The sequence below is a fragment of the Petaurus breviceps genome, unplaced genomic scaffold (assembly GCF_028583685.1).
Source record: "Petaurus breviceps papuanus isolate PSGF00001 unplaced genomic scaffold, PetGlider_PUasm1.0 171, whole genome shotgun sequence".
Taxonomy (NCBI): domain Eukaryota; kingdom Metazoa; phylum Chordata; class Mammalia; order Diprotodontia; family Petauridae; genus Petaurus; species Petaurus breviceps.
Window position 1 is genome coordinate 14,385,000 of NW_027185754.1, and position 25,980 is coordinate 14,410,979.

The 25,980-nt window shown below is 40.7% G+C and overlaps 1 protein-coding gene across 6 annotated transcripts; it reads right to left on the reverse strand.

Moving 5' to 3' along the window:
• Window positions 1-859: 859 nt before the first annotated feature.
• On the reverse strand, window positions 860-25,348 carry CUNH19orf12 (chromosome unknown C19orf12 homolog). 6 transcript variants are annotated; one of them, XM_069082588.1, is made up of 3 exons: window positions 25,243-25,348; window positions 8,010-8,189; window positions 860-3,110 (listed from the first exon to the last, which is right to left on the reverse strand). In XM_069082588.1, the coding sequence occupies exons 2-3, from the start codon at window positions 8,167-8,169 to the stop codon at window positions 2,845-2,847; spliced, it is 426 nt and encodes a 141-aa protein (XP_068938689.1). In that variant the 5' UTR covers window positions 8,170-8,189; window positions 25,243-25,348; the 3' UTR covers window positions 860-2,844. The 6 variants fall into 6 exon arrangements, with proteins under 6 accessions (XP_068938689.1, XP_068938687.1, XP_068938688.1 ...); XM_069082586.1 differs by having other exon boundaries at window positions 25,211-25,342; XM_069082587.1 differs by having other exon boundaries at window positions 8,010-8,185; window positions 25,207-25,317.
• Between the last annotated feature and the right edge of the window lie 632 nt (window positions 25,349-25,980).

The following is a 25,980-nucleotide window of genomic DNA, read 5'->3' on the forward strand; positions in this document are numbered from 1 at the left end:
CAAATGCAAGACAGCGGAGGCATAGCAAGGTAATGGTTTTTAAAAGATCTGGAGGTTTAGTAAAATGCAAGATTAATATGAGATAGCAGTATACTGTAGCAGTCATGCAAGGTAAAAGGATCTTAGGGTACATTAAAAAAGGTCTAACATTCAGTAATGACATGATAATCCCACTAAACTCTGCCTTGGTCAGGTAACATCTGGAGTTTTGTGTTTAATTCTGTATGCCATATTTTAGACATGACACTGATAAGCTGGAAAGCAACCAGAGGAGAAAAACCAGGATGGTCAAGGTCAAGCCCTACATGGCCTGACTTAAATGAACTCAGGCTGTTTAACCTGGAGAAGAAAAGACTAGAGAATGGACGGGAACAGATATGATCTTCTAGTGTCAGAAGAGCTGTCATGTGGGAAAAGAGATTAGACTTGTTCTACTTGGAACAGCAGAAGGGCAGAACAAGGAGGAATTGGGTGGGAATTACAGAGGGAAATTTAAATTTGATGTAAAAATTAGAGCTATACCAAAATGGAAAAGACTCCCCTAGGAGGTAATGGGTTCCCTCTCACTGGAGTTCTTCAGGCAAGCACTAGACGACCCTTTGTTGAACATACTACAGAGGGAGATTTTTTTTCAAGCAGGACTACGTGCTCCTTAAGGACCCTTCCAAGCTTGTTAATTGTGTGTTTCTCTCCCTTTTGTGCCCTGCAAGATTATATTTATTCATTTCCATTTTGAAAAAACATATAAAGCCATTATAATAAATTCCTAATTTCTGCAGGTTTTGTATTTATTATATTATATTTATAATTATAGAATTTAATGTATTTTTATAACTATAATGAAATAAATGTCCTTCAATTCAAATGCACACTAAAAGATCTTTATTGTTTCTTCAAAATCAAGCCAGGATGTTAAGTTTTCCCTTCATACAGAAAAGAAAGCAACTTTGTACAAGTTTATTACAAATCAGAAAAAAACCAACCCAGGATCAAACATTATACAGCTCAAATTTTGACTTTAGGTAATACAGATCTTTAGTAATTGCACATGGGAGTTTGGAAGTGAACAGGAAAAATGAGGCAATGTCAACATGATTATAAAAAACACATTCAAATGTCATCGTGGCTATGTCATGTCAGTGGTACATATGTGGGAAAAACAGAATATAAACTGTGAGAACACAGCCCGTGATATGGTATTCTAACGTGGAAAAGAAAACTCATTTTGAAGGAAGGTTTCACTGAAAAATACAGGCTTCATTCCAATGTAGTTTCATCTTCAGTATTTTCCAGTTTTGACTTTTTTCTATACCAAGGATATAATTAACCTGGGCTTTGAGTCAGCCTGAACTTTTCTTTATTAAAAAAGAAACAACCCACGAACTAAATGAAAACCTGAGGCACTAAGCAGTGTCACCCACAAATTGACCATCTTCTTATCACTACAGCAGTTCTTAGCAGAGACAAACCTGGATGACATTGTCCTCCTCAGCAAGCTGCTACTTAAACACAGTCATCACCCTGGTTTTCTATACTTACCCAAAGGGCTTAGGAATTTTATGGAGGAATTTCTGTTACCTCTCAGCAACTAGTGGAATTTGGGGGCCGGGGATGGTAGTGCCGAGGGAACTACACCTACATCCTAGCAGCAGCCCAGATGGTGGAAGGCTAAACTTCCCAAAAAACTTGTGTCTAAGTTAAGTTTATACCAACTCAAGGGAGTTTTGTTGTGTGTGTTTTCAATATAAAAGGATGATTTATACACTACAGCACAATCCTTAATTCCAGGTTCTGGTAGTATCTAGTTCATCTGGTAAACTGTTCTGGAAAGCATTACAGAATGGTCACCATTAAATAAATGAGAAAAAGGGTTTATTCAGAAAAGATTAATCTGCATTTTTTCCTTTGCTGTAAGAAATGCCCCTTTACTAAATGTTTTAAGTGGAGCATTGCTGAAGCTCAACACATCAATTAGCAAGTCAAAGGAACTATTTGTGAGAGGTGGCTCATGATCCCGGGAAAGAACTAATAAGAGTTTGCTCTGAAAATAACCACTTAAAATTAAAAAAAAAAATAATTACCCTCATTTTATAGAGGAGGAAAGTGAGGCACTGAGAGGTCAAGGGACTGAGACACAAACACTGAACAGCCTCTATTATATTTCTTTCTTCAGTACTGTGGGACTTCATTGAAATCAGCAGATTACTCTCCCCCTTGCTGGGAATTTCATGGTGATTCAGATTCTTAAGTTAGGGAGGTGTACAATGACAGGGAGAAGTAAGAAGTGAAACACATTTTCACAACTGCTTTCTGTTAAAAACCATAAAGGCAGAGGGGACACTAACAGGAAACGAGTACCCAAGTATTACAAAAAAAGTGATTGCAAGGAAGAAAACTGAAAAATAGTCCAAAAGGCAATTAAGTATGATCATCTTTTTAAACAGGTTTGTGAGAGATGAAATGAATTTAGAAAAGTGCAATTAATGTTTGCAATAAGCAAACCTTCCTGTTGATTTTTTTGTTTGTTTTTGACAACTTTACAGTTAAAAGTATGTCAATGGGCATCACTCTGAGTAGCATCCAGAACCACAGTTGTTTTACAGATAATTTTGGGAATATGCTACAATACTTCCTCAGTAACTTAATATAAATTAGGTAGTTTGACCTAATTTTGTGGTAACTCAAGGATCAAGCGTTTCTGGAGAAACTCACCCAGAGTGAGGGTGTTCCGGTACCTCAAACATAAGTAGCAGCAATTACTAGCTATTTTTCTACCCAAAGTCATCAAAATCATCCAAATGAAAATCCCTGGATTACACAGTAAAAACCATTCACTGGAAAGGGCTAGTCTCCATACTGTACTTCTGCTCGAAGCGTCTGTGTGATATAATTCACTACCACTGATGCCAGCTTCTGCTGAAGGGCGTCATTCCCCATTACCAGTGCAGTCAGCTGCACCACATCCGTCCAGTCCAAGTCTCTGATAATGGCAAAGGCTTCGTTAAAAAGCCTCTGTTGCTCAATAGGGGGCAGTTCCATTATGATCTGAGGAATTGGTTTAAATTGTCCACTAGTCATCCAAGCACCAAGTAGGCCACCAACTGTCCCCCCTAGAAAACAAATAAAGATTTAATTAGTTATAATTCTCTCATAACTTATACTTAAATTCTTAATGATAAGGACAGTGATACAAGAAAACTCTATCATCACAGTGAGTAGTTCTACACTCAAGGCATATTTACCATTGTCTCTAGATTACTAGTGTTTGTAGGGTAGGTTTGTGTGGTCAAAGGTCCACTCTACTTAATACTCAAACACATTCTGCCTTAGCTAGTGCTCTCAATTTTTTTTTTTTAAAGCAATTGGGATTAAGTAACTTGCTCAAGGTTACACGGCCAGTTATTTCTGGGTGGGTGCTAAGTGTCTGAGCCCAGATTCGATCCCCAGGTCATCCCAACTCTGGGGCCAGTGCTTTTACTCGTTGTGCTACCTGGCTGCCCCATAGTGCTCTCAATTTAGAGAAGCAAAATGGTACATACACTAACTCTACTGGTATCAGACTCCACAGAGCCACAATTATACTGAACCAAAATTCTCGGGGGGGGAGGGGGGTGTGAAGGCTATTCCTCCACATACCCTTCCAGTCTTATTACACATTTATAGTGTAATAAATATAAATACATCTTCACACACACTGGGATCCCACCAAACTGACCTTACTGTTCCTGCCATGGTCCTCCATTTCCTATCTCTGTGCCTTTACCCTGGCTGTCCCCAATGTCTGGAATGTGCTCCCTCTGCTGCTTTCTGGAATCCTCCACTTCCTTTTAGCTCAAGAGCTACCTTCCAAATGAAGCCTTTCCTAATGCTCTCATTACTAGTGCCTTCCGCACAACAAGATTGTCTGGCATCTATCATATACATACCTAGATATGTTCATATTGTCTCCCCTTGCTAGATTTAGAGGAAAGGAATAGCTTCATTTTTGTATTCATATCTCTAGTGCCTAGAATATAACAGGCACTTAATAAATGCTTGGCAATTGAGTGATTGATTGGATTGACTGGTTAGTCATAAAATTCTCTCTATTTCCACTGGAGAACAGAAGATATAGAGAAATCGGAAGTGAGAGTCACTAACACATTTGTGAAGTTCAATCATCTCTTCCTTGTGAGTAATGATATAGTTTCTGGCCCTCACACTCTAAAGAGTTCCCCTTCATTAAACTAATAATAACTTACATTTATATAGTGTATTAGAGTTAACATATATTATATCATTTGATTCTCACAACAACCTTGTAAAGTAAGGATGTGCCACATTGGACTTCACTTGTAAAATGAGGACAAGTGACTCATCCAAGATTATGTAGCTTGTAAGTGGCAGTGCCAAGACTGAACCAAAGTCTTAATTCTAAGTACAGTCTTCATTCCAACCAATAAAAGTAGTAAAAGATGTTTGTCAGTGCTCACTTACCAGCAGGTAAGAAAGCTTTTTGGTCTTTATTTTAATGTACAATCACATTAAATATATTTCTATATTGGCTGTGTTGTGAAAGAAGAATCAGAACAAAAGGGGAAAACCACAAGAAAGAAAGAAAAAAAACAGTCAAAATAGTCTGCTTTGATCTGCATTCAGACTCCATAATTCTTTCTCTGGATGTGGTTAGTATTTTCCATCACAAGTCTTTTGGAATTATCTTGGATCATTGTGTTCCTGAGAAGAGCTAAATCTATCAGAGTTGATTATCATACAGTGTTACTTTTACTGTGTATAATGTTCTCCTGGTTCCGCTCACTTTACTTAGCATCAGTTCATACAAATCTTTCCAGGCTTTTCTGAAATCCACCTGTTCGTCATTTCTTATAGAATAATAGTATTCTATTACATTCACATACCACAACTTATTCAGTTATTCCCCAACTGATTGGCATTCCCTCAATTTCCAATTCTTTGCCACCACAAAAAATAGCTGCTATAAATATTTTTGTACATGTGGGTCCTTTTCCCTTATGATCACTTTGGGATACAGACTCTGCTCTTGAAATAAAGTTTTTCCAAGGCTGTACACAACATCCCAAAGGTATATGGAAACAAGATAGTAACTTAAAGTAACCACCTGTTTCTTCTTCTGCCTCTAACAGTCTGCAGATAGGAGAAAGGGAAAAACATAACCCACTTTCTTTTTTAATTAGCTTAAAGGTCAAAATTAAGAGGCAAACATGTAACATTTCAAAAATGAGAGATATGAGATACAAATGGCTTTTTGGATCACTGAGGTGCCACCCAACTAGGCTTGCCCTGCATACCAAGTCTAAAGGATGGCACAATGTAAGGGTGGGGCCCTGTAAATCAGCTCTCCCACTGCCTACCTACAAAGATCCCCCCTCCCCCTTGAGCACTCCACTACTGACTCAACTGTCCTATAGAAAGTCATGCAGAGCGAGCTTACAGGAGCCATTCTCTCTTCCCTCCTCACTGTTAAGAGGAAAAACACCTGCCCCTAGATCTGAAGGCCAAACACCGCTGCAGTAACAAGCATACAATGCTCACCTTTTCCCAGCCAACGCATTCCAAAGAGTAAAAATGGCTAATTTACACGTTTTACTGAACTTTTTCCCCAGGATGATAGTGAAACACTTAAAGCTGACAAGAGTTGCACTCTTCTACCCTCAACCTTTATGAGAACATCAATGTCTGATGTAGAGCAGCACTTAATGCAAAAAGTCACAGGGAATACTGACCAACAAGTTGCTACCTCTCTGAATAAGAAAAAAATTCCTTTTGTTTTCTAACTAGAATTATCTACCCACCCATGAAAAGACAGTAGTAGCTAATCCCTTCGATTTGGTTTTGAGATATCCCAGTCTCAGAGTTTTCATGCAAAGTGTATACAATAAGAAGAGCCCCCTGCCCCCATGACATCTGAGCACAGCTTCATGCTAAACTCATTGTACAGCTCCTTCCTTTCACTTCGGTCAATTCTACAACACTCATAAAAGTTGGGAGACTAGAAGTTGAGATGTTATTTGGCAAAGAATGAGGAAAAGTAATTTCTTTCTGGTGTTACTTTTTGGTGAGCAAGAAGTATATGTCAGAACGTATTGGTTCATATGTAATTTGGAAGTGGAAAAATAAAGACGAAAACATGTGGACTAATTGTTCACACTACTTTTTCCATCAGTGGAAAATAAATAAAGAAATCACTGTCTCTCATCACAACTTGATTGCAATCCCACCTGGGCTTTGGACTTCCTGGATAACCTAATTCAAACTCCCTGTGCCTTAGTTTCTCCACCTGTACAAACAGAATACTACAATATAACTCGGTGATGTTAGGAAGACAAGAGTTAATAAAGCACCCTAAATCATCATGATAATACCAATTAAAATAGATTGGAGAACACTTCATCTGAGTGGTACCTCTAGGGAAGCCCTATCTGGCCCAGTCACTGAGTTGGCCTTGTAAAACCACATGTGAGTGACAACTTGGCTGATTTTCTAATTTCATCAGAGCCTGTGGCTGAGGCTCCAACTGTGAGTCAGACAGTCCAATCTTCCAATGCTAGGGTGCACTGGAGTTTCTTCTGCTCTCAAGCCTAAGGGATAAACTCAGTTCTGTGCCTCAAAGCAATGATGATCTTTTGACAAGGTAATTATCAGATCCAGCTGCACTGTACTCTTGGGGAATCAGCCAAAATATTTATTCATTGCCTAGAAATTTGTGTGTCTGTTTGTGTGAAATAAAACACACCCAATCCCCCCAACCTTACCCATTTTTACCACAGTCCTAAAATGGAAATAGATGGTAAAAACAAGATGAAAGAGATACCATCCTGAAGATGGGTTTTTTTTTTCCTTTCCACTATTGTCTTTAATTATATGATGTCTCATCATTAAAACCTTGTAGGGTTCTTGGAGTCCAGGGTGAGTGGGAATGCTGGCCCATAAGAATCATCTCTATCTATTAAAGTGGTTAGTGATGATAACATGCAAGCTAATATTTTGGGGTACAAACAAGGGTCAAGAATGAATGAATGAATCAATGAAAAAAACGTTTATTAAGCTCTTACTATGTGCTAAGCACTGGGAAAACAAAGAAATAAACCATGACAGTTCTTGCTCTCAAGGAGATTGAAATCTAATGAGGGAGGCAACATATAGAGGAAAACTCAGCTTCAGAGAAAATCAGACCAAGGGGTCCTTAGAGTATCACACCAGGGTTAAGGCAAGGCCCCAAATCTCCTCAAGGGAGTGAAAAGCAGTGGTGCAACATGCGCATTTTCTTTCTGAATTTCTTTTTTTTAAGCAATTGGGGTTAAGTAACTTGCTCAAGGTTACATGGCCAGTTATTTTGTGTGGACATTAAGTATCTCAGGCCGGAACCGATCCTGGGTCTCCTGACTCCAGGGCCAGCGCTCTTACTCACTGTGCCACCTGGTCGCCCCTCTTTCTGAATTTCTTGCTTTGGTTTCTTAATACTGGGAAGAATTGTCTCATCGTTACATGAAGAATAAACATGGTGATTTTAAATGCCACCTTCAATGCTAATATATCCATTCATGAAGAATTTCTAAAATAGTTCATCCCTCCAGCCCCATTCATTGAAATCCTATAATCCTTCATGACCCCAGTTCAACCACTACCTCCCTAGATAAATCTTTGCCAGATTCCCCTAGTGAAAAATCAATCTTCCTTTCTCTGAACCCTAACCATTCTGTACATCATTTGTGTACTTACTATTGTCTATTTTAGAACACTATTTTTGTGTGTGTTGGGTATCTCTGTCTCCCCAACTAAGTTTAAACTTGGTATCTCCCCCTGGTATTGCGTGTTTGTGTGTGTGTGTGAGGGGGTACTTGATAAATATTTGTTAAATTACATGCACAAAAAATTTTTAAAGAAGAGAACCTTGATCAAATTATCACGTGGCACTAAGGGTATACATGTAGATAATACTATTGAATCGTTCTCTAGTTTCAGTGGCTACATCAGAGAAAAGGACTTACCAACAGCTATTCCTGGGGGGCCACCCACCAAACCCCCAACAAAAGCCACGGCCCCTGCTACCAGTGCCCCCTTCCCTGAATGCTTGAAGGCAGCCTTCATTTTCCTCTCCTCCGAAATAGTGCAGAGCAATTTCATAATGTCTTCTACCATGAGTGGCATACTGACTGGCACAGGGCTCCCTGCAAACAGAGTATTTTAAAAGAATTAATTTAACAGTATTTCCATTCAAATGTTCACCTTCCTAGGCTACTGAACAAAATGAACCCTGTTCTCTGAAGAGAGAAGTCTCCTGGGTACAAGACAGAAAGGATCAATTTTTGTAAAAACATCTCAGATAAAGAAGAGCAGAGTTTAGTTAATAAGCAAACAGAAACAGAGCCGATTAAAGGTCGTCCTTGCTTTCTGATTGACTGCTGATTTATGACCAGATTTCAAAAGCAACTACTGCAGTCATCCATTTTAGCATTTCCTCATCCGAGTAAATCAAGTCTGTCCTCTTGCATCAGCCATTTTTCTACTGACTCCAGCAATCCCTTAGTCCCCATATGAATGGCAGAATTATTAAAATTCTGGTTTCTATTTTTCCCTTTCTGGTACAATTCATGTCTGTGTGAATAAAAAGGTAGGATATTTATGTTTAATGGGTCATTGCCTTTATGGTGGCCTTTTTTTTTTTAAAGCTACCATTGCTGAAAGCAATGCTTTTTTTTTTTCAATAAAAAAAATCAACAGAGAAAATCTCTACTAAAATAGATTGCTATTATGAAGTAACTCTCAAGAAAAAATAGCAAGAATTAAAGTATTTTGCTGTAATTCCCTGCACCTACCTGACTACCCAATTACAAACACACACTTAGGTAGACACAACACTTTCAATGGCAAGATAAAGACCCAGCTCTGTGATTGGCTCACTTTAACCCACAAAAGAGTACACTGTTCTATGCCCCTTTACAAAGCAGAATTAGAGAGTCCTCAGGCATTTAACTATATTTGCAGAATCCCAGAAACAGAATTTTAGAGCTGGAAGGGGCCTCACTTATTGAGGCTTGAAAACAATGGACCTAATTGCGCAAACATTTTTAAACATGTTGCTACATTCAGAGCACTTTCTACCCCAGAACACAGCCCTCTCATGCTTAGTTTTTACATTTTTGTTTTCCCACAGGCCTTCTCAGGTCCAGAACATGTCAACCTTGTGCAAGAAAAAGCAACTGGGGAAAGGGTATGAAGAATAACTGAAGGAAAACACTCTGTTGCCTAGGAAGCTTCTCAAAATGACAACGCAGGCAACTCTTTTTGAGGGACAAGGTCAGACAGGTTCTGGGGCTGCAGAGCGAATTAACTCTATTAAAACCCAAGGTGCCTCTCTTCCCTGACCCTTCTACAATAATACTTGCAAGCTTATTTCTATCAGAACGCCATTCCACACATTCCTCATCTGTTCAGACATTATCATTTAAGCAGTTCTTCTATTCAGTTGCTCTGGGGTGAGGGAATGGTAACAACTGCATGGAAACCTACATACTTCACTTTCTGGTTTGGATCTAGGAGAAATTGTTAAAAAGATGGAAATCATGTTAACTAAAGGCCTGGGAACATTTAAAAAGGAAAAAAACAAAACAAAACAGAAAAAGAGTTTGCAATAGAATAAGGAACATTGTCTCATTATAAGCAAAAGCTGGGTCTCTGAATGAAGGGAAGTTTGTTTAAAAGGAGGATAGAGCCTGCCAAATGTGATCGTCAGACAGAAGCAAGGAAGAAAGGAAGGTACCCCTCTGCTGCCCAGCAGAATCTGGTTAGGTCACAGAGGTCACAGCAGGAGATATGGAGACTGAGTGAAAAGGGAACCAGCAAGAGTGCCAAAGGTTTCTGCTGAAAAGTTAAAGAATTTATAATGCCTTGTGCATAGTAGGCATTTAACATACATTCATTAAAGTGATCTGGATTCCCTGTAATTTCAGTACTGTTGCAGTTTAAAAAAAAATACATTAAAAACTCTATTTTGTACCCTCTATCTCACCCCCATTTCTCCATCTTGCCCACAAGGGTATTGTGAGAAACATTTGGTGAAGTACCTTCATAAGCTCAAGCAATATGATATCTAGCATTGGGTAGGAGGTGGGACAGCAGCCTTCCAACTCTAAGGTTTGTGATTAGTTAACTCAGCAAACAAGCATTTATTAAGCAGATAGTAAGTACCTAGCACTGCTTGTTTCTTTTTAAATTTACTGCTAAAAACATTAAAATATTTGGTAAAGGAATTTATCATTACCCTATATCTGAAGTTAAGCTTTGCAGAGCCCACACAATGACAGGAGATGGGTCAAAACACATTCACTACAGATACTTTGCATTGACTAAACAGAATGAAATTAAAAATATTTCCTAACTTTTAGACATCAGGATAATCCAGAAAGTAAAATTCCTGACAACCCGTAAGTCTTCTCTGGTCCAAGTAAAGACTTTTGATACATGAGATGTAAATTCTATAGCTATATTTGCAATGGAAAGAATGCTGGATTTGAAGTCACAGAATTTGGGTTTGTCTTGGTTTTCCTATTTACTACCTGTGTGACTCAAACTCTTCCAACCTCAACTCATAGGCAAAATGAGGGCGAGAGGCCGTAATGACATACTTCTATGGTATCCTCCAATTCTTTTTAGCTTCTTTACAGGGCTACAATTATTTATGTACATCTTCAGCCCTACTGGGACATAAGTTCCATAACTGCATTCATTCACTCAACAAACATTTGTTAATAACCCACTGCATACAAAGCCCTGTTCTGGACACTGTTGAGAGATACCAAGTTTAGCTACCATACTGTCCCTTCCCTTACTGAGGCAGCACAACACTATAAGATCACTGCATTAGAAGTGCAAAACAAATGTTATATTATATCTGAAGAGGAAGGTTGCTATTACTCACCAGGGAGATCAGGGAAGACTTTCTACAGGAGGTGCCATTTACGACCCATTTTAGAGAATGGCTAAGAATTCAACAAATGATGAGGGGGGGAAGGTCTACAGGGCACTCTAGACCAAGGGAATAGCCTGAGTAAAGGTAAAGAAGGAAGAATGCATGCACAGGGAAGTCAAGGGACAAAAACTCAACCTTTTTAGCTGTTGTATAGAGGTTGGTAATATAGAAAAAAGGTGGAAAAGATAGGATGGTTGTGAATGTCAGACAAAGGAGTCTCAACTAGACTGGGGAGGCCACAGGAAAGTACTGAAGATTTATAAGGAAATATGATGATCATGTTGTAAACTGCTCCCCCAAACCCTGGTCAGCATACATTGACTATATTGGATTTGATTTTGGGGTGCTCCATTTTAGGAAAGATATTAAAATGAAAGAAGGCAAACACAACAGTAATGGGACTGAAAACCACGTGTATAAGGATCCACTGAAGGAAGTGAGAATGTTAAACCTAAAAAATCAACTTGGGACACGAGAGTAATGGGAGTATGAAAATTGGGTTATCACACAGAAGAGATAGGAAGCTTGTTCTGCTAGGCCTTAATTCTAAGAGCAAACAATGGAAGATGAAGAGAGAAAGATTTAAGTATGCAACCAGATTTTAGAGGGTTGAGAAGATAAGTAGTGATGAAATGGAGAGCTCTGTGTATGTGTGTGTGTATTCAAGTTTAGTAGGAAAGAGGACAGGGGCCAAGAAGCTCAGTGGCCTAGAAAGATCAAGAAGGCTTGCTTAACATTTAGGATACCTTAACATATTTGTAACCTGGTGAAAAAAGAGTCAGTGGAGAGTCAAAGACTGATGATGTATGAGAAAGATCTCTGGAACAAGATCTTTCAACGGGCAAGAAGGAATGACTGAAGACCCTGACAAATGGATTTACCTTATTAAGGAGTAGAGATACCTCTTCTTTTTGACCAGAGGGAAGGAGGAAAGAAGGGATGATATTGCTGAGAAGTTCTGAGGAATAAAGAAGACTGAGGAGAGTCATGCTGAATAGCCTCAATCTTCTTAATGAAGTATAAGACCAGGTTGTATGATGTGAATTCAGCACTAAGGGAAAAGAAAAAGTAGAAGGAAAGGAATGGAGAGAAAATTGCGAACAGATCCTGTGGGGGAAAGGAGTGAGGGAATCAATAAGTGTAGAACATAAGGACTATCAAGCAAGCAGCAAGAGTCTAGCTGAGATAATATAACAAATCTGTAATGAGTAAAAGCAGACCAATTTTGTGATTTTTCTCCATTACTGGTTAATAGTCCTAAGGAAGAATAATTTTAGAAGATGGCTAAGCAGAGTTCAACAAAAGAAGAGGCACAGATTGGGAGGGATAAGGATTAGCAGGATTGGGAATGGTAAAAGGTAGGAGGAACAAGGATAGTATTCCCCCATGACATCTTGCACTGGGCCTCACACATGGTAGGTGATCTATAAATATTTATTGAATGAATGCATAAATATGAAGTATTACAAAGAATTTCATCAAGTTTTCTAAATGATCCTGAGCAGACCTCAGAGTGCGAAGATACTTTCTGTTTTCCATCTCTTGGGAAACAATGCTGCCTTCCTCTTCCCTGACCCCATTCCCAGCTCCCCATTCTCAAAACTCTTTACAGAACATTACACAAGAGTCTAAGTAAAAATGGTTTGACATTCACTGATTGTTTTCCTAGAGACTATTTTTTTTCCACATCAATCTTTCTTTAAGCTCCTCTTGCATAAGATAAACACACTAACAATTCCAACATTGAACATTTTTCTCAATAGTTCACTTCACCTACTTCTATAACAATGTGTTTGAGGATTTCATATTTTATGTACTCTCCAAATACAGGACAGCTCTATCCTAGTTCCATCTTTGTCACTAACCAACTGTGTGGATTTCTCCTCTCCTGTAAAATAACCACAGAAGACTAAATTATATTTAAGGTCCTTTCTAGATCCAAGTCTATGACTTTGTAAACATTACAGTGTAAGCTCCAGGAGTCCAAGACTTTATCCAAATTTTTATCTCCCCTGCCATCTAGCCCAGTATTCTGCACATAACAAGAACTTAAAAAATAAATATCTATTGAACTGAATGGAAACATAAGGCTTTTTCTTTCTTGGGTGGGTTTATAAGGAAGTCTGTTAAATAACTACCTCGTTGAATAATGAATGGATAACTAACTATTCCTGCTCCATACTGATCTGCCCACTGGATGTATTTAAAAGACATTGCTGAAGAAATAGATCTGTCAAACAGTGTGGAGCTCCACATGTTTCACTGTAACTGCTTCCTATGAGGCTTTCACTTTGATCACATGACCATTTTGACAACTTCAGTCCAAGAAGAAGGGTACAAAGGCCAATTAAGAGCTGTTAGCAGCCTTGATCATCTCTGCCCTTTCCTGCTGTTAGCCTGTTTTGAAAGGCATTCTGTCATTCAAGAAAGGGCAGTGTTTTCTTTTGCCTCAAGGAAAGTGTCCCTGTGAAATGGGGGAATTATGGTTGCAAGTTAGCACCTGCTGGGGAAGGGAAGAAAAATAAGAGGAGGAGGCTAGAATACAGACCTAGGACTTTTAAAATTAAATTTACTGCTGCCCATTTGGCTAAAGACCAGAGGTCTACCTGGCACTCCCCTTGATTCCCATGTGGCAAGGTAATTGGTGGCAAGCTTATTTTGTACAGAAGTACACTCAACTTTGCTCTGCCCAACAGTGATTGCTGCCTTCATGTGCTGTCTATAAAGACAGGTTAGACAACTGAAATGAGTGCCCTATCTATGGATAAGCTATATTGATCTGATTAGCCACATGAAGCTGGCATCAGAATGAAAAGGCACCTCAACAAACTCCAGAAGGTATACAGAGTGGATGGGAAACAGTACAGATGTCACTTTACACAAGAGGTACCCCAGAAAATGTTAATGTAAACTAAATTTGGAAAAAATTAATTACAGTTCCAATCTATTAAGAGAGTTGAGTCTGGTACACAAAAGAATTCTTTGGTGTACCTTCTCATAGAGAATTCTTTTGTATATAATCATCCTCCCCCTTCATGAATTCAGATTTTTTACATATTGGATATTCTTATAGAGTGAATGGGGTAGGTGTCGAAGAAGAAATAGTCTACATTTTCAGGGATTCTCTGATCATACTCTGGAAAACCTCAGATTTGGAGGAAATCTGGAGATGCCTCACATTCTGCAACCTCACAAGGAGCAATCTTATTGCAGAAATTATTTTCTAGGAGTTCAGTCTAATTCTATGTAAGGAAGGATACAAAATGATAGTAAACATATGTCTTATTTCATCCCTTATCTTCTAAGGAAGAAAAAGTTCTTGACAACAATTTTAGTCCCATTCTACAAAGTCAAAAATTTTAAGTGATAATAACCTGTTCTCTTTTGAAACAGACAACCTCAAATAACCAAACCACACAACTAAGTAAAACATACTCAGTATACTGGAAGGGGGGTCAGTCGGTGTCCAGTAGTATAGAAGAGTAAAAGGAAGGAAGCTTGGAGGACTGGAGCTATGTTTCAATGGCTTCACTCCAAAGAGCACCATTGATAGTGGCTTTGGGAATCCCAGAACATTTAAGTCCCTTTGCTTAGAAGCAGTACTGGCTCAAACAAAGCTGCCTAAATCCAAGGGGAAAGTATATTTTTCATATAATGACTTTAGAAACACTAACAGCAACAACAGATCTCCATCAGAGAAGAAAGGTTTGTTCCAGCATGGTGAAGTGGAAAGAACGCTGAATTTTGAGTCAGAGGACTTGGGTTCAAATCCCAGCTGTCCTTTATGCCTGTGTGATTCTGGGCAACCTACCTTTTAATCCTTTTTGACACTCATTTTCTTCATCTTTAAAAAGAGGATGCTATACTATTTGCTCTCTTTTTTGTTTCGTTTTGTTTCTTCTTTCTCGTGGTTCCTCCCATTGTTTCTAATTCTTCTTTACAACATGACTAATGTGAAAATGTTTAATATGAATGTATATGTAGAGCCTGGATCAGACTACACTCTGTCTTGGGGAGGAGGAAGGAGAGGGAGAGAAAATTTAAAACTCAAAATCTTATGAAAGTGAATGTTGAAAACCAAAAATTAATTAATTTTTTAAAATAACAATGCTAGTTCAAACTCATCATCCTGGAGTATCTCATTAGCCTTGGTACTCTACCTCATCACCACCCTTCATCCCTCTCATTGGAGGGTACAGCCACGAACTCCAAAACCTCTTTTGAAAGAAGGAGCTCACTTCAGAACATTCCATTTCTCAGCTGACTATGCTCCTTTGAGACTTCCATGGCTCCTCCCCCATTCCCCAGGAAGTTCATGATTGTAAAAACATCATTCTGCTAAGTCCCATCAGCCTTGGTACTTCACCTCCTCAGATCCCCCCCTTTTTAGCCCCTTTTGTGTACTGTCTTTCCATATGAGATTGTAAGTTCCTCAAGGGCAAGGATTTTCTTTTTTTGCATGTGTTATCCCTAGTGCTTACCAGTGTAGATGCTTAATAAATGTTTATTATTGACTACTGACCAGTCTAAATGACCTCTAAGGTTCCTTCCAATTTATGAACCAGCCAAATCAAACTATTCAACATTCCTAGTCCTTATTTCTTGATAAATTCAATTAAAAACCACAAACATTTATTAAGCATATACTATGTGCAGGATATGGCAGGAGATATTAAGATGACATAAGACAGCTCCTGCATTCAAGGAGCTTATACTCTAACAGCAAGAATAAAGCATGTCCTCAGACAAGTATGATGTAAGGCAGAAGGTGACTGATCAAAGGAAAGGTCCATACCAAGGGCTATGAGAAATTCAGAGACACAGATCATCACCAGCAAGAAGAATGAGGGAAAGCTCGGTGGAACTGGTGGTACCAGAGCTTATCCTGAAGGAAGGAAAGGAAAGTCAATGACAATGGGCACAAGGAAACCCACTCCAGGCACAGAGGACTACACGAGTAAAAAAGCAGGAGAAAGGACAAAGTGGAACATGAACGAAGGATGCCAAGTGGCCTCATTTTGCTGAAACACAAAGTATACAAAGGCAAATAGTGTGAAATAAACTACTTTTTTAGTCTTATTAAGTGTACTTTGCTTTCTTAAATTCTATGAGCCTGTTAGCTATTAAGAAGGCTGTCAATCACACTTTTATTTTTTTTCTACAATAACTGAAAAGGTGTGGAAATGGTAACAGGACATGAACTCTGTCAGTGGCCTTACCTCAAAGGAGTTGAAATTCTGGGTTCCTACCTAATCTCCCACCTAATTCACAATTAGATTTGTCTGTGAGATAGGCCATGGGAACAGAAAGCCCACCTGCCACCCCACTGTAAGGCAAATACCAATCCAAAGCCTTAGTTATTTGTGAAAACCTGGACTGATCTCTTTGATTACAGTCTTCTTAAATTAAATGTTTAGGTCTCTGGGGATAGAAGAGAAAGAGAATAATACTGTATGTCTGATCACTCAGTCGGCAACTAGGCTTACTGTGCTGAACAAAAGAAAGTGATGGTGAAAAAAGAGATGAGATTTAGAAAGCTTCTAAGTTAATGAGAACTATTTACCTCGATGCACCCTGTAATAACTAATATAAAAAGGAACCTGTTGAGAACCTGAAATATGAGCTCAAATGTAATTTCATTTATTTACAAAGGGGCAAAGAAGGCTTTCATGTCCAACTAAAATGAACTCTGCCATGTATAGTCCCCTATTTATCTTCTAAGAGAGTTACTTCAGGTAGAAATGTTTACTGAAAAATTCAATTAAAACCAACTCATCAATATCCCTCCAAAGTCTGTAAGCCTAGAGAGAGCTCATGCATGAAGAAATAGCATGGGTTTAGTTAGGGGTATATCCAAGGTCAGATTCAAGAGAAGCCCAAAATTTACTTTAGGCACATTTAAGTTACTTATTTCATCCTCATACAGTAAATTTTCATCAGTAAGTGTGGAAATCTCCAAGTAAATGTAAAAACAAGTCATCAAATCAAAATATTAGAGTTTCAGAGTTTAAAGGGATCTCAAAATCTGTCCATTCCAAAGCACACCTAAAAAGAATCCTCACAACAACATATGGGATAGGTGGTTATCCAGCCTTGCTTGGCTTGAACACTTGGAACACTGCAACTAGCTACAGCCCAAGGCAGCACATTCTACTTCTGAACAGCTCCATTTATTGGAAATTTTTCCTTACCTCAAACTAAATTTGCCTGCTTGCAATTTTGACTTATTGTTCCTAGTTCTGCCTCTGTAACCACACAGAAAATGCCTAATCTCTCTCCCATATGACTGCCTTTCAAGTCCTTGAAGATTGCTATCCTATCCCCTTCTTCAAGCCTAACAGCCCCAGTTCTTCAACCATTCCTCAGGACAGGCACTCAGTCCTTTACCATACTGGATGCCCTTCTCTGGATACTATCCAGCTTATAAATGGTATTCCCAGAATTGAACACAAAATTTGGGAAATGGTCTGACCAAGGCAGAGTAAAGAGGGATAGCCTTATGCTTAGAAGGTGTAACTCTGTGCTCTCTTAACACACAGACTGAAGATCACACCAAGGTCCCATTTGAGATACCACATCACAGGGTTGATACAGTCCACTAAACTCCATAGATCTTTTCCAGACAAACTGGTATATAAAAGTGCCTTCTCTGTGTTACACTCTTGCAGGTGTGAAGTTTATCTTTTTTTTTTTTTTTGCTTTTTGGAGGGCAATTGGGGCTAAGTAACTTGCCCAAGGTTACACGACTAGTTTTTTTTGTGTGGGTGTTAAGTGTCTGAGGCCGGAATGAACTCAGGTCTTCCTGACTCCGGGGCCAGCGATTTACTCACTGTGCCACCTAACCGCCCCCAAAGTTTCTCTTTTTTTGAGCTAAGTGTAAGACTTTACACTTGTGCCTTTTATATTTCATCTTCTTAGATCATGCCTAATGCTCTAGCCATCAAAGATCTTTAGATCCTGACGGTCATCTATTGTGTCAACTATTTCTCCCAGTTTTGCGTCATCTTTAAAATTGATATGGATACCATTTATACCTTTGTTTTAGTTACTGACACAAAAAGGTTCAACAGCATGGGCTCAAGTGGACACTCCACTACAGACCTCCTTCCAAGTGAACATGGAACATGACTACTCTTTGAAGCTACTCATCCAAACAGTTCCAAACTCACCCTATTTGGAACTTTTCTAGCCCACATCTCTCCACCTTTCCCACAAGAAGAGCATGCGATATTTTGTCAAACAACTGACTAAGATCCAGTTAATCAATATCTACAGCAGTCTTATGTAGGACCAGTCTAGTAGCCTGTCCAAAAAAAAAAAAAATAAGGTTAGTCCAGCATGACTTGTTTTTAGTGAAGCCATGCTGGCTCTTTCTGATTATCACCTCCTTTTCTTGATTAGTGAACTACTTTTTTTACTTTTTTTAAAAAATATTTTGCATGGTCTGGACTTATGATTTCCTCAGTAAGGATACTTCTGCCAAGGCAGAGAGGTAACCCTTCTTCATCTTAGAGAATTGTTAGGACCCCAAGAGGTTAAATGACTGGCCCAGAGTCATATAGCCAGTAGATATCAGAGGAAGAACTCAAACCTGGGTTATCCTGACTCTCAGGCCAATTCTCCAGTCACTACAACAAGGGTCATTACCCTGAGATCTATAGATGGACTTGAGGAGTTCCATGAACTTGTATGGGAAAAAAAGTTACATCTTTCATACTAAACGTGTTCTAGAGTTTTGCTAGTTTTCCATCCTCTTTCCTTTTTTGAAAATGGAGACATCTGTCTTTCTCTAACCCTATGACTTATCTGTTCTCCACAAACTTTCAAGTATCATTGATAGTGACTTAGTCACATCAGCTAAAATGTCCCCATCTGCAGGAAGCCTTTCCCAATCCCTCCTTAATTCTAATGCCTTCCCCTTGTTGATTACTTCCAATTTATCTTGAATATAGTTTGTTTGTAGGTAGCTGTTTGCGCTGTCTGCCCCACTGGATGTGAGCTACTTGACAGAAGGGGCTGTCTTTAAACTTTCTTTGTATCCCCAGTGCTTAACACAATGTCTGGCATACAGCAGGCATATAATTAATGTTTGTTGACTGAATGGCATCTACTCATTCTTTCAGTACCCACGAATGCAGTTCATTTGGACCAAGTAACTTCAATTCATGCTCTTTTAATATCTCCTTACCTATCTTGTGTATCAATCTCTACTAACCATTTCCATTCTGACCTTTGAGTCCAAAGAGCATACTTCTTGGCAAAAAAACAGTAGCAAATGAGAATTGCATGACACTGACTTCTCTCATTGTTAGTTAGAATCAACCCTTCTACCCCAAGCAGTGGTGACAGCCCTTCTTTTATCCTCCTTCCCCAACACAGCTCTCCAACCCAGTCCTTTATAGTGTTTACTTAGCTTTTGTCCCCAATCTCAGCTCGGTCTACATTTTAGGGCTCCTGACATCATTCTTACATTTCCATGTGCACTTTTCTATTCATCCTCCATCACCTGCCTTAGCTTCTATCTTCTGTTCATATCTTTTTAAAGTCTAAGCTGGTTGGTGTGCTCTCTGTAAAATCATATCAGTTTCCTGGTTTTCCTCATCAAAGCAATTCTACATTCTCAAAATCTCATTGAAAGTGAGTTCTTATGAGGTGGCTAGGTGGCACAGTAAATAGAGCACTGGCCCTGGAATCAGAAAGACCTGAGTTCAAATCTGGCCTCAGAAACTTAACACAAAAACTAGCCATGTGACCTTGGGCAAGTCACTGAACCCCAACTTCCCTACCTTGTCCTCTCTAAAAAAAGAAAGAGAGAGAGTTCATAATCACTCTGTTGAATTTTCATCCATCACATCCTACCTACCCTTCCTCTGAACCCTCTTGAAATATGCTCTATCAAAACCAGGTACATGTGATACTCTTCCCAGCTTTCTTCTCCTCCTTTAGCATAAAATCTAGAAGAGAGCTGGTCACATCCTCCAAGGTTTCCATCATTCCACCCGAGCAACCAGTTCCTCCCTGTTAGAAGCAGGTAGAGAACAGAATTTTTATGTGATTTTTCCACCTTTTGAAGGATGAAATTATCTTTAAGATATTTTAAGAAAATATTTAGTTTCTTTGCTTGAGAAAGAGAACCTAAATACATTTCTGAATAACTGAAATCTTTAGTCGCTACCACAGCATGCTTCTGTGTCAGGCTTTCCCAAACTCATATATCTCCTTTTTGTCCAAGTTACCTGTGCTATGCTCAAACAACAAAACTGCTTCTTTTTCTCCTTTCGTCTTCATCCACCATGCTCCCCTCACCCCCATTTATGGTTGCTGGATCTCCTCATATAAATATACAACAAGTAAACATACAATATGAGAGAGTATATGGATTGCAGAGAATAAAAGGGTAGTTAAACTTCCTTCTAAATGAACTGGATTAACATGAGGCCTACTTCTGACCTCATCTTCTCCCCTCTCTTCCTTGGCTAGCACTTTCACTTCCACAGCTTCAAATACCACCTTCTATGAACATGATTCACTCCAGACCCATGTCTTAAAAGCAGCTGAAAATCTACATAGAAATGCACTTCAACACCTCAAACCTCAAATATCTAAAAATTTAGCTTCTTTTCTTTGCCCTAAATCAACTTCTCCTCTAACTTCACCCAGGATCCCACATTTAAAATCTTGGTAGGAACATTGGTTGCGACAAAGAAGAGAAAAGAAAAGAGTCCAGTTACTGAGTCCTGTCCTTTTCATTCCCAAGGCCATTACCTTTACACGTTCTACTCCAGTGCGAAATCCCATAATCTACCTGGTCCATCACAACTGTCACCTTCTGAATTTTCATACTTCCACTAATTCCACTTCATGCTACTCCCACACTTCTCCCCCTCAAGCATCTGGTCACACCACTCCTCAGGGGCCTCCTGTTGCCTATTAAGCAAAATTCTAACCTTGAATTCAAGACTTTTCATATTCTAGTAACACCCACCCTTCCTTTTTGGCTTTCTCTTGCACTTCAGCCAAACTCCCTCAAACATTTCCCCTTATTCACTCTGTTTCCTATGACCTAAACATCATCTTTTGTCTGTTGATTCCAACCCATCCTTTAAAGCCCCACTCAAATAGCAGGCACCTCCTCGAAATAAGCCCCCTCAGACCTCACAGAGGTTACTCTGCTTTTGCACTTACTATTGAGAGGCAGGGAGGAGTGTTGGGGATAGTGGAAAAACCACTGAACCTTTTCTACTTCTTAGTTATGTGACTGTGACTAAGTCATTCTTCCCCCTTGGCCATCATCACCTCATCTATAAAAGAGGATAGGTATAAGGGCCTGGACTTGTGATTTCATTGTAAAGGAAACTCCGAAAAGAAGAAACTCCTTCTAAAGGTGTTAGTTAGTCTTAGAGAACTACATATAGCACTGAGAGATTAAGAAACTTGTCCAGGGTCAGCAGCCAATCAGTATCTGAGACAAAACTTGATATCCACTGGCCTCCATCTTGCTACATCTGTAAAATGGTGAAATAACATGAAGTACAGTACCTATGTCACAGGATTGTCTTAAAGATCAAATAAAATAAGGTAGGTGAAATACCTTTAAAACCTCAGAACATCATATGTCACCTTTTATATTTGGTTAAAAATAACATAGTATCATGTATTATGGCTATCTATGTTTATGCATTAATCTCTATTAGCATATATATGCTTTATGAATTCAGAAACAGTGTTTTATCAAAGCTTGATTATTCCTTCAATCATCTAACAGTGTTCTGTACAGACAAGATATTTAATACATGTTTGTTCAACTGAATTATTTCCCTTAGTCTATATCTAGGATAAAGACTACCTCTGTAGAATGAGACCAGGAACAAACAGGTGCTAAACAAGCAGGTGTTAACTGTTCTAATACAAAGCAACATTTGAGCCAACTCATCATCTGCCTATCCTGGTCTCTGTTAATATTCAAGGACTCGCAAGGTGCTTGAGAGGTCACCTAACCAATTCTCCTGCCTTAAGGCATAGATGACACAGTGCTGAAAATAAAATAGCACCCTGGTCTGATGATGAGAACTAAAAGCCACACTCATACTAACAATTTATATGTGAATACTGATTTACAGTTTTTATAAAATACTTCTCGGTAGCTAAAGGAAGAAGGCAATGCTACTAAAAGCATGAATGTTACACTTTCATTCATTCAGCCAACCAGATAACATAGAAAGTCAGTCTTCTGTGACCCTAAACATTGAATATGGAGGCAGTGCACTTGCTTTCTCCTTCTGCCTTGGTTACTTACTACCTGTTTGATCTTGGGTAAGTTACTTCCATTTTTGGGACCTGTCCCTTCATCTAAAAAATAAGGGAATATGACTAGATGGTCTCTAGAGTTGCTTCCCAGCTATAAATCCTGCAATCAGCTAAAATTTGCAGAATAGTTGTGGGAAGCACAGCTAGGTACCAATTAGAGCAAATAGTAAATCCTGTAAAGTGGCTGCATTTACTCAAATTCACAATATTTGGAAGTATAATTGTATAATCATTGATTTCAGCCTAGATGCAGCAAAGTGGTAGAGTGGATAGAGACCTAAATCTGGAGTAAGACCTGAGTTCTGGTCTATGACACTTACTAGCTGTGTGACCCTGGATAAGTCATTTAAACATTGCCTGCCTCAGTTTCCTCAATTGTAAAATGGGGATAAGAGTACTTTCCTCCCAGGGTTGTTGTGAGGCTCAAATGAGATAACTATAAAACACTTAGCACGGTGCCTGGCACATAGTAAGTGTCTAATAAATGCTTATTCCTGTCTGTCCATCCCCCCCACTACAATGTAAACATGTAATGTGAATGACCCTGTCACAGGAATCACACTAATCATGGGAAAATACAAAGGTAATTAAGACATGGAACACACAATCAGGAAATAGGGTTATATAAAATGTTAAAGCAACCTTGGAGAACATCCTGTCCATCCCCAACACTTTAGAGAGGAGATGGCTGAGGCCCAGAGAGGCAAAGTATCTTGTCTAATAATAATATTGTTTATGTTGACTTGTCTAATAATATTATTTATGTTGAGATTTCAGGTTTTCCAAGCAAATCAAATCTACCTATACTGCCCCAATCTCTCCGCTGACCTCCAATCTCACATCTCCAACTGCCTTTCAGACATCTCAAACTAGATGATCAATAGACATCTTAAACTCAATATATCCAAAAACTCCCCCACTACCTTCTCCATTACTATAGAGGGAAACACCATTCTCCCAGTCCCCCAGGTTCACAACCTAGGAATCATCCTGGATTCCTAGAATATTGCCAAGGCTTGTCAAGTTCATCTTTACAACCCTTTCTCTCCTCTGATACCGCCACATCTCTGGTGCGGCCCTCATCACCTCACAGCTGGACTATTGCAGTAGCCTGCTGATGGATCCACCTGCTTCAAGTCTCTCCACCTCCAATCCATCCTCCATTCAGTCATTAAAGTGATTTTCCTAAAGCACAGGTCTGATGATGTCAACCCTCCCTCCCCTAACCCCCCCTATAAACTCCCTTGGCTTCCCACTGCTTCCAGGAGCAAATACAAAATGCTCTGGTTGGCATTCAAAACCCTTCATAACCTAGACCCCCTCATACCTTACCAGTCTTCTTACACCTTACTCCATGACAAACTCCTCAATCCAGTGACACTAACTTCATAGCTGTTTCATGAACAAGACTCTCCATATCTTGACTCTGGGCATTTTCTCCGGCTGTTTCCCATGCCTGTAAGGGTCTCCTCCTCTGTTTCACCTACTGACCTCCTTGGTTTCCTAGAAGACCCAACTAAAATCCCTTCCCCCACAGGAGACCTCCCCCAACCCCTCTTAATTCTAGTGCCTACCCTCTTAACTATCTCCTATTTAACCCATATATAGCTTACTTTGTCTAGTATTTGTTTGCATGTTGTTCCCTCCATCAAACTGTAAGCTCCCAGAGGGCAGGGACTGTTTTTTTTTTTGGTATCCCCAGTGCTTAGTGCCTGGCACATAGTAGGAACTTAATAAATGTTTCCTGATTAACTGATCTTCACAAGACTTCTGTCTGACAGACATTACTAATTATTACTGTCCCCACTATACAGCTGGGGAAACAGAGACTCTAAGGGGTTATGTACCTTGCCCAACAGCACAGTCTCTGAAGCGGAAGAGTCCAAAGTTGGTTTCCTGATGGCAAGTGCAGCCCCCTTGCTCCTCCATCTGCCAACCCTCCAAAGTTTGAGCTAAGAGAAGGCTGCCTCACAGAACAGAAAACCTTCTTGTTAGGAATCACCAGGCTTGCATGTGAAATCCAAGTTGTCTACTTACCACTCATGTGATCCCAGGGAAATCACTTAAGCCTTCTTTCTGCACCCGGCTCCTCAATTGTGAAATACAGGAGTTGGTCAGGGTAATGTATCTGGTCTCCTAACAGTCTAAGGCTCTCTCTCCATTTCCCCAGGCCTAAAACCCGGGCTCTTCTACTAGAAGGGCCCGATCCCCAGGGGGGCGTCTCCCCGCCTGGGCGGTCTCTGAGCTGCACCCCCTACCAAGGCCTCAGGATGCCCTCCCGGGGCTTCTTAGCCTGGGAGCCCTAAAATTCAAACATCTTCCTCACTGTATTTTAGCACCCCTGGTTTCCTTTGTAATCATAGGCGTTTTGTTTTATGCATTTAAAAATGCAGCTTTAGCACCCAGGGCCTGCACATAGTAGGCTCTTGATGAATGCTTGTTTGAGACTTGAAAACATGCTCCTGAGAAGGGAGTCCCTAAGCTTCGCCAGGCCGCCCTGGGGGTCTTCAAAGGAGATTAGGAGCCCGTGGGCCGGGGTGTCTCCACGGTCCCACCGCCCTGGGTGGGGCCGGAACTGGATTTCCCAGCGTCTCCGCCCAGCCCTCTAAGGAGGGACCCCCAAGGAAGGGCATTTAAGAGGAGGGGCCGTATATTATGGGAAACTGCTTCCGAGAAGCTCCCGTATGGCTGGGGAGGTGGCCGATGGCGGGGGGGGGGGGGGGGGCCGGGGGGGGGGGGACCCAGGACCCAGCCCCCTCTCCCTCCATAAACGAACCAAGACCGAGGCCTGGGCCCCGAGCCCCGCAGCGGGTTCCGGGCCTCGGCCGGTGCTGACTCACGGCTCTCCCCCTCCCCGCCCCGGGACCCTTAGACATTCCCCCCCCCCGCACCCCCATCCCGGCTCCTACTTGCCTCCCTGACAGCCGCCTGCCACAGTCACTGACCCGCCCTGTCGCGACAGAACCTCCGAGGTCGTGACGGGAGGGGGGCGCTGAGCAGCGCGGCCTCCTTTCTCTCTCCAGGCCTGGGCCCGCCGCCGCCGCCGCCGCCGCCGCCGCCGCGTCCTCGCCTCCCCCCGCGGGGCCGGATCCGGAGCCGGGGCGGGCCCGGGCTGGGCCGGGCGGGGGCAGCCTCGGTTCCCGCGGAACCCGCGGGGCCGCTGGAGAGGGATCGGCTGGGGCGGGCAGGTCACCGGGTCACGGGGGTCATTTAGGAAGGGGCCGGGACCCAGGACTATTTGGGAAAGGGGCGTGTCGGGAGGGGGTGTTACTTGTGGGAGGGGAGTCTCTTAAAGGGAGGGGAGCGTGTCCTGAGGGTCCTTTGGGAAAGGGGAGTGGGGGGGGGCGGTAATTTAAGGATGGGGCTAAGGGGAGTCATTTGGGAAAGGGATGTGTCTAGAGGCGGGGGGTGTCTTTTCTGGCAGGGGCATGTCACGAGGGTCATTGGGAAGGGGCTCTGGCCTCTGGGGTCAGTTGAAGAAGTCACTATGTCTGGAGGGGCCCTCAGTGGGGAAGGATCCCTAGAGAACCTAAGACTGGGGAGAGCATTATTTTGAAAAGGTCCTTTTGTTCTCCAGAACTATCATTTCACTATTACCTTCCTACCCTACTAATTCCCTCTCTCCCCACTCTGCTAAATTGTTCACTTGGGGCCATCTTAACTGAATTTCCCATTCTCACTCC